Source organism: Salmo salar, chromosome ssa05, assembly GCF_905237065.1.
Source record: "Salmo salar chromosome ssa05, Ssal_v3.1, whole genome shotgun sequence".
Classification (NCBI taxonomy): Eukaryota; Metazoa; Chordata; class Actinopteri; order Salmoniformes; family Salmonidae; genus Salmo; species Salmo salar.
This window is the reverse complement of record NC_059446.1, coordinates 72,713,433-72,731,615: the sequence shown is the minus strand read 5'-3', so window position 1 is coordinate 72,731,615 and position 18,183 is coordinate 72,713,433. Positions and strand designations below refer to the sequence as shown.

At 45.0% G+C, this 18,183-nt stretch overlaps 2 protein-coding genes across 3 annotated transcripts; both read right to left on the bottom strand.

Moving 5' to 3' along the window:
* Positions 1-1,173: 1,173 nt before the first annotated feature.
* Positions 1,174-10,754, bottom strand: necp1 (Adaptin ear-binding coat-associated protein 1). 2 transcript variants are annotated; one of them, XM_014151351.2, is made up of 8 exons: positions 10,622-10,754; positions 9,196-9,296; positions 8,521-8,625; positions 7,243-7,324; positions 5,940-6,048; positions 5,367-5,625; positions 2,683-2,788; positions 1,174-2,587 (listed from the first exon to the last, which is right to left on the bottom strand). In XM_014151351.2, exons 1-8 carry the CDS (start codon positions 10,714-10,716, stop codon positions 2,533-2,535), a joined length of 912 nt encoding a protein of 303 aa, XP_014006826.1. In that variant the 5' UTR covers positions 10,717-10,754; the 3' UTR covers positions 1,174-2,532.
* A 241-nt stretch (positions 10,755-10,995) lies between these two features.
* On the bottom strand, positions 10,996-13,184 carry LOC106575151 (single-stranded DNA cytosine deaminase-like). The gene is made up of 5 exons (XM_014151382.2): positions 13,091-13,184; positions 12,362-12,527; positions 11,624-11,912; positions 11,388-11,503; positions 10,996-11,301 (listed from the first exon to the last, which is right to left on the bottom strand). Exons 1-5 carry the CDS (start codon positions 13,108-13,110, stop codon positions 11,251-11,253), a joined length of 642 nt encoding a protein of 213 aa, XP_014006857.1. The 5' UTR covers positions 13,111-13,184; the 3' UTR covers positions 10,996-11,250.
* Positions 13,185-18,183: the final 4,999 nt, after the last annotated feature.

Below are 18,183 nucleotides of genomic sequence, written 5' to 3'. Positions count from 1 at the left end.
CGGCTGGCCCAAACGCTTCCAGAGGTCAACCACCAATAAGAAACTCTGTCACAATCGCCGCCGCAACCCCAAAACCTGGGAAAACAAGGCCTGATGGGCCCAAGATGGCGGAGATGGAAGGAGGGGCAAAGGAAGAAGGGAGGAAGGAGAGAAGGAGTAGGAGGGAGGACACCCTTGGAGACAGAACACTGGGTTGTCTCCATAAAAACACCCCAAAACACCATAAATCCACCGCTCAACACCTGGTGCTAGCCTGTGCCTTAATACACAACCACACACAACCACGCACACACACACACACACACACACACACAAACAACATATATATATATAACACAGTCCACGTAACTCCAGTTAAGAACAGTCTGAGTCATATTTCTCAGTTCTTCTATTAGCCCTGTGTTTTATTAGAACTGTCTGTGAATATCAGGGGAGAAATCACTCCCCACAGATTTGACCTGTGTTTTATTTGACACGGATCATGTTCTGTGCCGTTGCGGGCTGTATAATACTGTTCAGATGGAACGCTGTTGAGTTCCTGTAGTTGTGTACTGTAGAGACAGTCTGAGAACAAAGTATCCACTCTGTCATTACTGACACCTTACTGTAAAGCACTCTATCACAATCCAACACCGAAGCAGTGCAATACTACCCAATAAAATGTCATTCATTGGTTTATGTGTGGATTGCTTTATTGATGTAGTCCAGTTTTTTCCCTCATGTAAATAAAATAAGTCAACCTTGATTCAACATTAGTTGATATCTTTATGCTTTGATTTTCAATACATATACATTTACATACACATATATTGTATTTGTAATGTCAAGAATAAACACATAAACCAACATGAGTAGGGTCTACACAGACTCTCACCAGTTCATACCAGTTCTCCCACTAGCTGTGTTCTCACACAGGAAATCAATCAATTATCACCTCATTAATCAACATCATGTCTTCAATCAATGCAAATGTTTGAGTCCATGTGTGTGTCCATGAGAGAAAGACACACAATGATAAGTACAAAAGCCACATAACTGGATTACTGTAATATTATGATGTCCTGTACAGCATTATAACCCTTCCCTCCCTCTATCTCTCTATCTATCCCTCCCTCCCTCCCTCCCTCCCTCCCTCCCTTCCTCCCTCCATCCATCCCTTTATACCTCCCTCCCACTATCCCTCCCTCCCTCCAGCCATCTCACTATCCCTCCCTCTCTCCCTCCATCCTTTCTCTCACAATAACAACACAACAGTAAAGTAAAACACTGCATCTCACAAGGACTGGAATGGTCTGACTGCATTGACAGAGTTATGTTAGTTCCAGGGTACAACGTATAGAATACAGACAGATGGATGGACGGACAGACAGTTGTATGTACACACACAGGGCTATTCATCCAGCAGGGCAAAAGTCGTGACCTAAATGAGTCATCACTACCCAGAAACACCTAGGGACTGTTGATTACATCACTAGGCCTAAATCAGGCCTCTATCACCCCATGGGTTAAACCCCTTCCTCACCCTCCATCCCTCTTCAGACCCCACCCATCTTTCTCTTCCTTCACTCAATCAGCACACTTTTGTCCTCTCTCTCCCTCCATTTCTGTGTTAATTGACCAACTAACACCAGCCTCCTGTTAAAACAATGCAGCCAAGTGGACCAGACAAGTGCCCATCCCCAGCCAGCAGTGATAACGTCTACAGCAGCTGCTGCTGTGCATCTCACCACTCTCCCTGTCAGACTGTGGTTGTAGGACCGCAATAGCCCACTAAAGGGCGCCAAACAGCATGACTGCTGTGTAAACTTACAGTAGATCAGTGTCCACTCAAAGCAGAAGCTGCTCCAAAGCACAGCTCCAGACTCACCGTGGCCTAACCTTAGCAATTAAGAGGAAAAAGCTAAACTGACCTTGGATCAGATATAAGATAACTTGGTCATATACTAATGCATCCTGTAAATCAGTTATTTCAGGCGATAATTCCAGTTGTACTGGAGATTCTAAAGGAAAATTAGCTACAACACTACCACAACAACAATAGGAATTACAAAGTACTGACACTATATACATTTACAATAATATATTATGTACATAAATTAATGTATTTATTTATCAAGACTATATTAGTGTGAGTCACCATCATTCCTTTATGTACCATCTTTCATTTAGAGAGATTTAACCTCAGTCTTTTCCCTCAGTAATAAATAAATACTCTGTTGCAATAGATAGAGAGACAGAGGGAGAGGAGGGTAAGGAGAGGGGGACAGAGGGGGAGAGAGTGTAGAGTTGGGGCTGAGAGGGAAAGATGTAGAGGGAGAGGACAGTAAGGAGAGGAAGCCAGGAGAGGGGTGAAGAGAGTGGGGGAGGGGTGAGAGAGAGAGAAATAAAGAGAGGGGGAAGAGAGAGAGAGAGAGAGAGAGAGAGAGAGTACACTGAGGTTGAGGTGATAATATACAGTGTTCTGCTGGAGTCCTCCTCTGGTCAGGGGTTAAAGGTCAGGTGAAGGTCAAGTGAAAGGGATTGTGGGACGCCTCAGAACTGCTGCCAGTTGGTGGAACCATCATCGTTGGCGAGAGGAGACATGGACCTGCATTATGGGGAAAAAGAGGAGAGCATTAATGTGGAGAACAGAATAATGAAAGAAGAGAGAAAAGGATGAAAGAGAGAAGATTATCCCCTTACTTTTCTGGGGCAGAGAAGTCTCCCCACATGTCCGAGCCGCCTGTAGGGTTGGGGTTCGGCTGCACCACAGAGTTGGAGTTACTGCTGTCCAGGTCTAACAAACAGCCTGAGAACAGAGAGACAACGATAGAATTAGGAATTAGAAAACTAATTTAATAGGATCTCTATGGAGACAACACACATCAGACCCTTCAATACACACCCTCTACTACTTTCTCTACATTCATACTGTAACGACAACAGACTTTTTCTTGGTTAGCTCATAAAACTAAAAGAAAGAACACCCTGGGCCCCATTCAATCCTTAACCTAATTACACAGTGGCATATAAAACATACACTTTTTCCCTTCAGTCAAATGAATTCACAGCATGGTTTGGGGAACTGTAAAAATAGTCTTCAACAATGGTAGCAAAATGCGCTATACAGAAAAAGCAGTTACTAGGGTAACCGAACAAGATAAACAAACAGATGAATCAGAAGCAGCAATATAAGAACAGGGTCGCATTCAGGAGAACACAACGCTCTGAACGTTGCACATAGAATTGTCTTGTAAGGAGCTGACATCATCCCTAATCTACATGCCAGAGCAGATCTATACTGAACAAAAATATAAACGCAACATGCAGCAATTTCAATGATTTTACTGAGTTACAGTTCATATACGGAAATCAGTCAATTGAAATAAATAAATTAGGCCCTAATCTATGGATTTCACATGAGAAGCCAGAGGGCACAGCCATAGGTGGGCCTGTGAGGACATAGGCCCACCCACTTGGGAGCCAGGCCCAGTCAATCAGAGTTTTTCCCCACAAAAGGGATTTATTACAAACAGAAATACTGCTCAATATCATCAGCTGTCCAGGTGCCTGGTCTAAGACGATCCCACAGGTGAAGAAGCCAGATGTGGAGGATCTGGGTTGGCGTGGTTATGCGTGGTCTGCGGTTGTGAGGCCGGTTAGACGTACTGCCAAATTCTCTAAAACAATGGGGGACGGCTTATGGTAGAGAAATGAACATTCAATTCTCTGGCAACAGCACTGGTGGACATTCCTGCAGTCAGCATGCCAATTCCACATCTGTGGAATTTTGTGTGACAAAACTGCACATTTTAGAGTGGCCTTTTATTGTCACCAGCACAAGGTGCAGCTGTGTAAGGATCATGCTGTTTAATCAGATTCTTGATATGCCACACCTGTCAGGTGGTACAATTACAGTATCTTGGCAAAAGAGAAATGCTCACCAACAGGGATGTAAACAAATTCGGAACAAAACTTGCAAAAACTAAGCTTTTTGTGCATATGGAACATTTCTGAGATATTTTATTTCAGCTCATGAAACATGGGACCAACACTTTACATGTTGTGTTTATTTTTTTTAAATTATATACACTATATATACACAAAAGTATGTGAATATCTCTTCAAATTAGTGGATTCGGCTATTTCAGCCACACCCGTTGCTGACAGGTGTATAAAATTGAGCACACAGTTATGCAATCTCCATAGACAAACATTGGCAGTAGAATGGCCTTACTGAAGAGCTCAGTGACTTTCAACGCGACACTGTCATAAGATGCCACCTTTCCAACAAGTCAGTTTGTCAAATTTCATCCCTGCTAGAGCTGCCTCAGTCAACTGTAAGTGCTGTTATTGTGAAGTTGAAACTTCTAGGAGCAACAACGGCTCAGCCGCGAAGTAGTAGGCCACACAAGCTCACAGAATGTGACCGGCGAGTGCTGAAGAGCGTAGCGCGTAAAAATCGTCTGTCCTCTGTTGCATAACTCACTAACGAGTTCCAAACTGCCTCTGGAAGCAACGTCAGCATAGGAACTGTTCGTCGGGAGCTTCATGAAATAGGTTTCCATGGACGAGCAGCTGCACACAAGCCTAAGATCACCATGCACAATGGCAAGCGTTGGCTGGAGTGGTGTAAAGCTCGCCGCCATTGGACTCTGTAGCAGTGGAAATGCATTCTCTAGAGTGATAAATACACTTCACCATCTGGCAGTCCGACGGACGAATCTGGGTTTGGCGGATGCCAGGAAAACGCTACCTGCTCCAATGCATAGTGCCAACTGTCAAGTTTGGTGGAGGAGGAATAAAGGTCTGGGGCTGTTTTTCATGCCTTAGGCTAGGCCCCTTCGTTCCAGTGAAGGGAAATCCTAACGCTACAGCATACAATGACATTCTAGACGATTCTGTGCTTCCAACTTTGTGGCAAAAGTTTTGGGAAGGCCATTTCCTGTTTCAGCATGACAATGCCCCAGTGCACAAAGCGAGGTCCATACAGAAATGGTTTGTTGAGGTCGGTGTGGAAGAACTTGACTGGCCTGCACAGAGCCCTGACCTCAACCCCATCGAACACCTTTGGGATGAATAGGAACGCCGACTGCGAGCCAGGCATAAGCCCCAACTTCAGCGCCTGACATCACTAATGCTCTTGTGGCTGAATGGAAGCAAGTCCTCACAGCAATGTTCCAACATCTAGTGGAAAGCCTTCCCAAAAGAGTGGAGGCTGTTATAGCAGCAAAGGGGGGACCAACTCCATATTAATGCCCATGATTTTGGAATGAGGTGTACGACAAGCAGGTGTCCACATACTTTTGGTCATGCAGTGTATATCTGTCTGAACAACCAGTAGCATTACACTTCCCTGAATGTGGCCCAAAATGCTGTTCACCTACCTGTGTTACTTCCCCCTGAGAACATGTCACTTCCTGCTGAGAATGTGTTGTTTCCTCCTAAAAATGTGTCACTACCCCCTGAAAACGAGTCACTTCCCGCAGAGAATAAGTCTCCCCGTGAGAATAAACCTTCGTTGTCATTGGAGGAGCTTGACATAGGGGGAGGGGCTATCTTGGCACCACCGCCGCCAGGGGGAGGAGGGAGGAGCCCAAAGCCACCAGCGCTCTGGGGGCGGGACTTGTCTCTCTTTCTGCCTTGCTGAGAGAGGAACAGAAATGGAAAGAAAGAAAGAAAGAAAGAAAGAAAGAAAGAAAGAAAGAAAGAAAGAAAGAAAGAAAGAAAGAAAGAAAGAAAGAAAGAAAGAAAGAAAGAAAGAAAGAAAGAAAGAAAGAGAGAGGGGCGACGGGTGAGAAGGAAGGAGAGAGGAATAGGTGTTTGAGTGATAGCTTGACAAAGCTTATAAACAGAGCATGGGTTTGCAACGTGTGCGTGCATGTTCGTTTTTTAGTTGTTAAGCGCTAACCAGATGGTACCATGGCAGGGGTATTATGGGTATGAGTTGAGGAAGTTACCCCGATATTGAGAGTGATGGTCTGTCCCTCTTTGAAACCCAGGTCCAGTTTAGGAGTGTTGTCTGGAGTCTGAGACTGCTTACTGATCTCAAGCTCCTGTTTCACCCACCTGAGAGACAGACAGAGAGACAGAGGTAGGTAGAGAGAGAGAGACAGAGAGACAGAGGTAGGTAGAGAGAGAGATACAGAGAGACAGAGATAGGTAGAGAGAGAGAGAGAGAGAGAGAGAGAGAGAGAGAGAGAGGTAGGTAGAGAGAGAGAGAGAGAGAGAGAGAGAGAGAGAGAGAGAGAGACAGACAGAGAGAGAGAGACAGAGAGACAGAGGTAGGTAGAGAGACAGAGGTAGGTAGAGAGAGAGAGACAGAGAGACAGAGGTAGGTAGAGAGAGAGAGACAGAGAGACAGAGGTAGGTAGAGAGAGAGAGACAGAGAGACAGAGGTAGGTAGAGAAAGAGACAGAGAGACAGAGGTAGGTAGAGAGAGACAGACAGAGAGACAGAGGTAGGTAGAGAGAGAGAGACAGAGGTAGGTAGAGAGAGGTAGGTAGAGACAGAGAGGTAGGTAGAGAGAGGTAGGTAGAGAGAGAGACAAAGAGGTAGAGAGAGAGAGAGAGAGACAGAGGTAGGTAGAGAGCGCGAGACAGAGAGACAGAGACAGAGGTAGGTAGAGAGAGCGAGACAGAGAGACAGGGAGGTAGGTAGAGAGAGAGAGAGACAGAGACAGAGGTAGGTAGAGAGAAACAGAGGTAGGTAGAGACAGAGAGATATATACAGTAAACAGACAGAGAGACAGAGGTAGAGAGAGAGAGAGAGAGAGATATATATATATATATATATACAGTAAATAAAGAGAAAGAGATATATACAGTAAATAGATAGAGAAAGCGATATATACAGTAAATAGATAGAGAGAAAGAGATATATATATACAGTAAATAGATAGAGAGAAAGAGATATATACAGTAAACAGATAGAAAGAAAGAATGAGTGTGAAAAAGGGACAGAGAGTTATAGCTAGATATTACATTTCAAGCATCTTTATTCTTTTGAAAAATTTTATGTGGATAATGTTTATTGTTAATTTGTGATTGTTTATTTCACTTTCTTTGGCAATATAAACATGTTTTTCATGTCAATAAAGCCCCTTGGAATTGAATTGAGAGTTATAGAGTGAAACAGATGACAGGCTATTACTAATTCATGTCAGTTAGAAGTCTACATTCAAGCTCTGATCTGCACTTGTTCGCTAATGTAATGAGAGTGTTATCTCTGTTGTGACAGCTGACAGCTGTAAGAGCAACACACTTAAAGTGGTCCTGCAGCGCCACGTTGAAGTCAAACGAGTCTCCTCTGTCCCCGAACCCGATGCCTATGAACGCACTGCGACCTGAGAGACAGAGGTCAGAGAAGAACAACAGACCAACGTAAATTACAAATCAAATCACTTCGTACACACACTGATCCTAAAACACATTGCACAGTGAGAAACAGCTGATTGTGTACTCCAAATGCTGTAGAATACTGTTTCATACTACACACTCAAATGATCCAACACATACATTGTTTTTACTGTGGTATACTACTACTAGTACTATTACTACTACTACTACTACTACTACTACTACTACTATACTGAACAAAAATATAAACGCAACATGCAACAATTTCAACAATTTTACTGAGTTACAGTTCATGTAAGGAAATCAGTCAATTGAAATAAATTAATTATCCCCTGATCTATGGATTTCACATGATTGGGCAGCGGTGCAGCCATGGATGGGCCTGGGAGGGCATAGGCTCACCCACTTGGGAGCCAAGCCCACCCACTTGGGAGCCAAGCCCACCCACTGTGGTGCCAGGCCCAGCCAATCAGAATAAGTTTTTCCCCACAAAGGGCTTTAGTACAGACAGAAATACTCCTCAGTTTCATCAGCTGTCCGGGTGGCTGGTCTCAGACAATCCCCCAGGTGAAGAAGCTGGATGTGGATGTCCTGGGCTGGACTGGTTAAACGTGGACTGAGGTTGTGAGGCCGGTTGGACGTACTGCCAAATTCTCTAAAACAAAGTTGGAGGCGGCTTATGGTAGAGAAATAAACATTACATTCTCTGGCAACAGCTCTGATGGACATTCCCGCAGTCAGCATGCCAATTGCACACTCCCTCTAAACTTGAGACATCTGTGGCATTGTGTTGTGTGACAAAACTAAACATTTTAGAGTGGCATTTTATTGTCACCAGCACAAAGTGCACCTGTGTAATGCCGATGCTGTTTAATCAGCTTCTTGATATGGCACAACTGTCAGGTGGATGGATTATCTTGGCAAAGGAGATAGGCTCACTAAAAGGGATGTAAACAAATATGTGCCATTTTTCTTTTGATAAATAAGCTTTTTGGGCAAATGGAACATTTCTGGGATCTTTTATTTCAGCTCATGAAACATGGGAACAAAACTTTACATGTTGCGTTTATATTTTTGTTCAGTATAATAAATACTAATAGAAAATGTGAGAAAGTAGTGTGTGATACTTCTGTCCTTTCTAATTTGGCCAGATGGTGACTAGTGATGACAACCAACAACCCACCACTCTCATCCTGGATCCGAAGCACAAAGTAACGACTGGAGTCACTGACGGTTTCTATGGCGATGCCAGGGTACTCGTCCACTGGTGCCTGTGCAAACAGCTCCCCTGCAGAGACGGAGGGTAATTAGAATTTAGGCCTTATAACTAACGGTTCAAATCAAGAGTCAGAGAGCAAGGTGGAACAGTTAACATGGTCCTTTCAGATCAACAAGAAGTGCCCAGGGGACGATTTGGAATTGGGCACGATGATCTTCTGACTAGAAGTGCCTTGAGGTGGGCTAGGGGCTAGGGTAGGAGTTCCCAATTACATTCAGCAGTGGGACAATTTTTCCTTGAGCGGATGCTCGGAACATAGTTATAAATAATGTGTACACTGCAAATTGACTACAAGAAACAGATATAGTATTTGACAAAAACAGAATCATTTCAAACCTTGATTACATTGGGATATGATCACATATGCCTCTCTATTTATGCGTGAGAATACTTGGGAACAGATTTCCTACATTAAAATTACTTTGAGCATTTCCTGGTGATTTTACAGTCTTTTATGTCCAAGAACAAAAATAATTATTTGTAAAAATGTAAAACTTGGGGGGCCAAATAAAATTTGGCCTGCGGGCCGCCTATTGGGTAACCCTGGGCTAGGGGCTAGGGGACGATTTGGCCTCTCACCAGAGATCTTGTCCTCCAGTTTGATGAAAGCCACTTTTCCCCGAGCCGTCACTCTCATACGGCCTGTCCAATCAGGGGCGTCCAGCTTCCAATCCGCAGCCCTGAGGGAGACACAGACAGCCAATCAGAGATGAGACTGACTGTATAGGTGTGTGTGTGAGAAAGAGGGAGACCATGTTGTTGATAACCAACCACCACACTTTGCTACTGAAATGAGTGTCTGGGCTGGTGTCTGGGTTGGTGACTGGGCTGGTGACTGGGCTGGTGACTGGGCTGGTGACTGGGCTGGTGACTGGGCTGGTGACTGGGCTGGTGTCTGGGCTGGTGACTGGGCTGGTGACTGGGCTGGTGACTGGGCTGGTGTCTGGGCTGGTGACTGGGCTGGTGACTGGGCTGGTGACTGGGCTGGTGTCTGGGCTGGTGTCTGGGATGGTGACTGGGCTGGTGTCTGGGATGGTGACTGGGCTGGTGTCTGGGCTGGTGACTGGGCTGGTGTCTGGGCTGGTGTCTGGGATGGTGACTGGGCTGGTGTCTGGGCTGGTGACTGGGCTGGTGACTGGGCTGGTGACTGGGCTGGCAGTTCACCAGACCTGGGGTGGAATAGTCCCTCATTATTATTACTCACTACATCACACAACAGACTCAGCTTTGTGTGTGGTCATGGCACGTTAGTGGTGGTCAGCCAATCAGCTCCCAGGAGACAGATACAGTATGGAGCGCTGTCCAGTCAGCATGGAGATAGACTGGATCACGTTAAAACACCAGCCAATGAACAAATGGGTAAATGCAATATAGTCACACACACTGCCAAACGTAGACTGTACCCTAACAGGACAGAAGTCACTGTTAACAAGAGATCCTCTAACGAACCCTGTTCAGAAAGTAACAGGATAGGCGACAACAGAGAAAATGCCCAGATAATCCTCAGAGGGAGTAAAAATCTCACCTAATCCTCTAGACCTTTAAATACCGTAGTACCCGCTATAGTCCTTCAATATACATTCGCCACAAAGCAGAGTGCAGTCAAAGCGCATTCTGTAAAAAGGGCGCACGACACGGTCACGTTTTCGCACTGAAAACAGGATTCAGTATCATTGTCTAATACCGACAGGTGGACTACAATAATGACAGGTGTATTCTCCCGATCCATCCCACTACGCGCAACCTTGACATCTGGTGGTAGACTATTCCTCCCCAATAGAAGTCAACCAGTTTGACTAGTAAGCCACCTTAGAAAAAGCTATTGCGCACTGCAAAGGCGACAGAGACGACCATTATAGCCTTTATATGGGCTATGCATTGCCTTGATGTGGGGACAAGAGCTTTGCCTTTGGGGACGTTTATATATCGCCGCATCAAACAATGGATGCTGGAGTCAGACCAGGGCAAGGTCACTGGTTGATGCTGACGGAACCGGGTCTCTTACCTGACTCCCCGGTTCGATGCCCGCGGCGGGATTCGGTAAACGTTGACGTCAGGTTTCACACACAGGATCGACTCGTATTCGCCCTCGGTCGCCATCTTGACTTTAATTCAATCGGTGTGTGGTGATCGTGCACGTTAACGGGTGCGAGAGCGTAATACACTGTATATTTGCGCACATAAAGCGTTCACATCCATTTCTAATGTAATTTATCCAGATTAATCAACCATTGTCAGTGATAGTTTAGAGATCATTGTAATCAATTATCCTAAACTTTATTTGTTTGTTTATTGTTGGCTATGTGAGAGATAAAGAGCTGGTCAAATGTAAATAGAGGATAGGATAATGTCAACACAAAACCACTCATAATCACAGTTGGAGGGAATGATTTAATGGATGTGTTACAAGACAGTAATAATGCTACAAAGTGTAAAAATGTAAATCCCATGGATTAAATAACAATATATAAACACATTATGCAATTGAGTTGTACAGTTGACCTACTTCAGTTATTATTATTTACTTTTACAGTGATAGATTAAAGTGATCAGTTTAACATTGACAGGTAGCACCAGTGGGAGGAGCAGAATAAATAGCTCCATATCAGTGTATATGACAGGGATAGAGGTGAATCACAGTCCAAGTAGCTCGAAAGCATCTCCCCAATCTTCTGCCTCTCCAGGCTGAAAGACAAATCAGTAAATGATATTAGCCTATTAACTCAAGGGTACAGTGTGTGTGCGTGTGTGTGTGTGTGTGTGTGTCCCACCTGGAGGATGTCGTTAAGTTTCCTAGCCAGTTGAACAGAGTTCTGATGCAGTCCATCCCAGGCCTTAAAAACACGCTGTCTGCAAGCCACAAAGGTCTGCCAACAGTAGAAATAGTCTATTGGGAAGAGACCGAATTCTAATGAGAGACGTACTCACACACCCACACACACACACCCCCACACACACACACACACACACACACACACACACACACACACACACACACCCTCTCTACCTTCATAGTTCATGACAGTGATCTGCACCCCGGCTCTCTGCAGCATGCGGAGACCCTCTCTAGCACTGCTGTCCTCCGGGTCACAGAAGTAGAGCCTGGAGACGTAGATCCTGAGGCGGAGGTTGGGGGTCTGGCTGAGGAACTGGGCCAGCCTGTAGGAGCAGTCTGAGCAGGGGGACCAGGAACAGAACCAGGTGACAGAGTAACACAGTCCCACACTGTCTGGAGCTCCATAACCCCACAGGCCTGGACACAGGGCGCCTGCTTCCAAGAGGCGCAGGAACAGCAGCTGGGGGGAATAGAGTGATGGAGATGTGTGAGAAAGGGAGAGGGGTGAGGAATGAGGGAGAGATAGTGATGGAGATAGGTGAGGAAGGTAGACGGGTGAGGAATGAGGGAGAGAGTGATGGATGTAGTTGAGGAAGAGAGAGAGAGATGGGAATGTTTGAGGAAGGAAGATGTAGATAGAGAGAAAGGAGAAGTAATGCATGGATAGAGAGAGTGTAGAGTAGAATGGCGGGAAAGAGTGATGAAGACAGGGGAAGGAAAGAAAGAAAATAGAAGAGATGGGAAAATATATGAAGACGGAAAGAGGGAGAGAAACTGGAGCAAATGACAGATGATGAGATTTGTTGTATATTTTTTACCCCTTTCCTCTGTTTCCTCCTCTCCCTCTCTCTCCTCTCTCTCCTCTCTCTCCTCTCATCTCCTCTCCTCTACCCTCCCTCCCTCCCTCACCTCAACATGACAGCCGGACCGGTTGCGCAGGTGTCCAAAGTCGAAGGAGAGTGAGTTTGGTCCCACCCGCCTCTTGACCACGAAGCACAGGTAGGTTTCGTGTCGGCCCTTGGCCCAGCGCATGTTCTTATAGTGGTAGATAAACTTCTTCTGGGCCAACAGAACACTGAGACACAGAAAATAGGTTTTCACTGAAATACGTAGTAGGGATGCTGCCAAGTAAAAATTCATAAGCACACTGAGGCAGGCCTAAGGTGAAAAGGTGAATGGTTAAAGCCACTAGTATTGTTTTTCCCTCCGCTGCCCCTGTATTGTCTTCTCTGGTGTGGAAAAGCAATATACTCTGGTTATGAGGACTGCACTAACTACTCAACACCTTCCTCTTCTTCTTTAACAAAACCACAGGTTTGGTTAACCATCTGTCAATGAACTGGTGTCTAACAAACTGGTCCTGGTTCTCTCAGTCTCAGTTTCAATCAGACAGCTTTCAGTGAAACTAGCGAAAGCTACTCAATACATTGTTGTCATCATCACCGAAACTTCTGATTGTGCTGCATAAGAGAAAGATGACAGGAGTGGTTTCATAATGCATCATCAATAATAAATAGGAGCTTTAAAATATGTACTACGCCATGCGTTAGTTGATCCCGTCATGTGATATTATATCATATACATTTGCTCAACTCATTAAACAATGAATACAAAAAAACTGATGTTCATTTTACTCACCTGTCAAATTTGTTGATCATTTCAGAAGCCTAATTTGTCTCACACAGTCAATCAGGCGAGAGCGAGTGGTGAGATGAGTGAGAGAGGGTGGGGGGAGGAGGGAAGGGAAGGAGGGGACAGGGTAGATATATATATATATATATATACCTATACGCTCAGTCAAACAGCTTGTGTAGAGAGGTGGCTCTGGTTGGATGGAGAGATTTTTCAAAACAAGAATAGGGGAGGGGTGACAAGAGTATCAAAGCTAGGCCAGGGCCGTATAGATACAGTATACTACAGGACATTGTTATTCAGCAAACAACGATGTAGGCCTACAAACTGGGAAACTAGATAACAAATACTAGTTATACTAGATATATATAGTCCGTGTGTTGATTATGACTAATACTAAACTGAACAAAAATATAAACGCAACATGCAACAACTTCAAAGACTTTACTGGGTTACAGTTCATGTAAGGAAATCAGTCAATTGAAATACATTCATTAGGCCCTATTCTATGGATTTCACATGACTGGGAATACAGATATGCATCTGTTGGTCACAGACACCTTAAAATAAAGGTAGGGGCGTGGATCAGAAAACCAGGCAGTATCTGGTGTGACCACCATTTGCCTCATGCAGCGCGACACATCTCCTTTACATAGAGTTTATCAGGCTGTTGATTGAGGCCTGTGGAATGTTGTCCCACTCCTCTTCAATGGCTGTGCGAAGTTTCTGGGTATTGGCGGGAACTGGAACACGCTGTCGTACACGTCGATCCAGAGCATCCCAAACATTCTCAATGGGTGATATGTCTGGTGAATATGAAGGCCATGAAAGAACTGGGATATTTTCAGCTTCCAGGAATTGTGTACAGATCCTTGCAACATGGGGCCGTGCACTATCATGCTGAAACATGAGGTGATGGCAGCGGATGAATGGCACGACAATGGGCCTCAGGATCTCGTCAAGATATCTTTGTGCATTCAAATTGCCATAGATAAAATGCAATTGTTTTTGTTGTCCGTAACTTATGCCTGCCCATACAATAACCCCACCGCCACCATGGGGCACTATTCACAACGTTGACATCAGCAAACAGCTCAAACACACAACGCCACACTATCTGCCATCTGCCCGGTACAGGTGAAACCGACATTCATCCGTGAAGAGCACACTTCTCCAGCGTACCAGTGGCCATCGAAGATGAGCATTTGCCCACTGAAGTTGGTTACGATCCCGAACTGCAGTCAGGTCAAGACCTTGGTGAGGACACCGAGCATGCAGATGAACTTCCCTGAGAAGGTTTCTGACAATTCTTCGTTTTGCAAACCCACAGTTTCATCAGCTGTCTGGGTGGCTGGTCTCAGACCATCCCGCAGGTGAAGAAGCCAGATGTGGAGGTCCAGGGCTGGCGTGGTTACACGTGGTCTGCGGTTGTGAGGCTGGTTGGACGTACTGCCAAATTCTCTAAAACAACGTTGGAGGCGGCTTAGGGTAGATAAATGAACATTCAATTCCCTGGCAACAGCTCTGGTGGACATTCCTGCAGTCAGCAGGCCATTTGCACACTCCCTCAAAACTTGAGACATCTGTGGCATTATGTTGTGTGACAAAACTGAACATTTTAGAGTGGCATTTTATTGTCACCAGCACAAGGTGTACCTGTGTAATGATCCTGCTGTTTAATCAGCTTCTTGATATGCCACACCTGTCAGGTGGATGGATTATCTTGGCAAGTGAGAAATGCTCACTAACAGGGATGTAAACAAATTTGTGCACATAATTTGAGAGAAATAAGCTTTTTGTGCAAAATTTCTGGGATCTTTTATTTCAGCTCATGAAACATGGGACCAACACTTTACATGTTGCATTAATATGTTTGTTGAGTATAGTTATACTACATAGATAAAGTCCATGAGTTGATAATGACTAATTAGAGAACCTCAGGAAACAAATCCGTTTCACAATGCAGGAAACACAAAGTAATTATAGTGACCACACGAGTCCAGGAGTGTTTGACGTGATTTGTAACCTTTTGATTTTCTCACATACGTCAGTAAACTCAGCCAAATGGGTGGAAATTTCCAAAGGCGCTTCGCTCGCTCCCCCAGCCAGTCACCCAACCCTCCACTCTGGTTTTCCCAGATCATAAAAAATGAAAACTTCCAGATACCTTCTCGCCTTGATGCAGACTGGGTTTACCACTCTTCCTCGTTCCCCTCCACTCCTCCCTCCTTTCCTTCCCTCCTCCCCCTCGTCACCCTTTCCAGGCCCCAGAGTTGGGGTAGACATGGGCGTCCCCCCTAATCCAGAGGCCCTGACACCTATACCTCTGATTTGGGTTTTGTGAGTGCATGTTCTTGCACGTGTCATATTTGGGTTTTACCAAAGTGTGTCAATCATAAAAACCGTAGGAGCTGTGAGTGACCCCTCTCACCCCAGGCTTCCCTCTCTGCTCCACCACCGCAGTGTGTGGCTCTCTCCCCTTACCCACAGTGTGTATAACTCAGACCAACCAGCCTTTGAACCATGAGATGTTGTCATCTATCCTCCTCCATAGACGAGGGTGTGTTCACTCTCTCTCCGGCTTTGTTCTGTGCCATGGTTCTGTCTGTTTTTGCTCCGGCCCGGTCCCATTCACTGCAGCTGCACGCATCCTGTGCCTCTGTTTCCCATGACTCCCCACTCCCCTCACCCTCTCATGCACTCTGTGGTTTGGGGAATTCACCGTTTCCCAGGGTGGGTGTATTTGGAGCTCATCTGTACTGTATGTGTGTGAGTGTGTGTTTGGTTGGCTTGTGGAGCCCATCTGTGTGAGTGTGTCATAATTATGATCTATACACATCATCTGGAACAGATTTATACACTCTGCCATTTACGTACCAACCGCCGGTGGTGCGGTGCCCCAACATCAAGATTTACACTCATCTGCAATGTTTGTCTGTGTGTGTATGTGTCTGTGTATGTATGTGTGCTGTATGTGTGTGAGAGAGTGACTCTATGTGTTGACAGCAACTAACCTTAGTAACCTTGTTGCACTATGTTTATTAAAGCACCTAAAATTCACTGTGCAAGTGAATGTGTCTATGGAATGTTACCATTCATAACCTCCAGTCTGTTTTAAATATGATCCTGAAAACGGTGTGTGTGTGTGTGTGTGTGTGTGTGTGTGTGGTTTTAAGTAAGACATATGGATTACACATCACCATCTTCCATGGTTTGACCACAGTTTACTGAGGTCGCCTTTCGGTCACATATCAACTCACGTGCACTGGCCCTCCTCTCGTGCACAGCCCGACTGTAACAGACAGTGTGTGTGTCAGAGTACAGTAGGTTATGGTAGACATGGCTGTGCATTTAACCCATAGTCAGGGGGGAACCAACTGGCAGCAGGATGTGCAAAGTCATACTTTCCGAAACCCTTCCACCCACCCACCCACCCACCCACACACACACACACGCACACACACACACACACACACACACACACACACACACACACACACACACACAAACACCCACCCACACACACACAAACACACACCGCCATACCGTGCAGAACCACATGACCACAGTCACAAACAGGCTTACTTTCCAGTAGCGTGAACTCACATCTGTTTCCTGACAACAATAATAGTTTCAGATGGGTTAGACTATAGAAGGCCAGCTAACAGGTGTCTGCAGCAGGGCAGGGCAGCCATGGAGAGAGAGAACCATGACTCTCAATAATAAAATGACCTCATGCTCAACGGGAAGAATGGGGAAGACTGTTTCAAGGATAACAATTACTCCCACACTCACCATTACATCTGTCTGTCTGCACATTTCCTTCACTAATGTGCATGGCCATGGGTAGTGCTAAACGTGTGAGTGGGAGTGATTTTTAATGGGGTTTTACTGTAATCCCAGCACTACAAAACGTTATGGCATTGTAATGTATTTATTCTGAACACTGTCTTTTGCACTGCAGAGGAATCACTTTACGTTACCCAGAATCCTAGAGGCTTAGAGCTAAGGATTTGTTCTGGTTAAACAGTTGATGCAATCTTTGGTGGCTGTTTTCTTAAACTTTGTATTAGGGGAGATACTCCTCCCCCAAGACCACACACACACACCGCTAGCTATTTCATTTACAACACTCCAACACTGTATGTCTGTAAGAAACAGGTTACTGTAGTTATGATACGGTCTGAGGTTAGCACGATGAGCACACGTTTAGCTAACCACGCTCTAATTCTGGTTAGGCCGAGACAGGGCTGGAGAGCAGTGTCACTCATACCCTTCCACCCACACACAAACTGACATTCACCTGCAGACAGCACACTACACTACTGCTATAATTTACTACCAATACCATGGTGTGTAAGCTGTACCAAGGATAATATAGCTGACACTTTCCTCCTGCCATGTGACAGGTGTGCAGTGTGAGGAAGGATATTAAGTGTCATTAAAGGGGGGGATGAGGATAGAGAGAGAGAGATGAATGAAGGAGAGCCTGTGTGTTTTGCAGACTCATACAAAGCCACACACAGGTGCAGGTGAGGAGTGAGAGAGAAGACGGGGGAGAAAGAGAGAAAGGCGAACAGAGAAGTTCTGCAGACTCACATAAACCACATACTTCCTCACACACAGTAAATGTATACTCACTGACACAAGTGTGCACACAGCCCCACGTACGCACACTTTTATTTGCAAAATCACTTATTAATAAAAACAAGTTTTTACAAATAAAGAGCCAGCCAGACATATAAACAGATACATTTTACATTGAATAAGAACTCAATGACAATTGTAAAAGCAATACAGAAATAAATACATACTACAAATCAGGAGAGGAAAAAACATAATTTAAGTAAGGTTCTGTTCACTAGATTGTCCATTGTCTTCCAACATTTTAGTTAGACTCTACCCTCATTATTGCCTTGATAAGAGAGGTAGTCCACCTCTTTTCACTGTATCTCTCCTCCTCCTCTCTCTATTTCCCTAGAGTATCTCTCCTCCTCCTCCTCCTCTCTCTATTTCCCTTTAGTATCTCTCCTCCTCCTCCTTTCTCTATTTCCCTAGAGTATCTCTCCTCCTCCTCCTCTCTCTATTTCCCTTTAGTA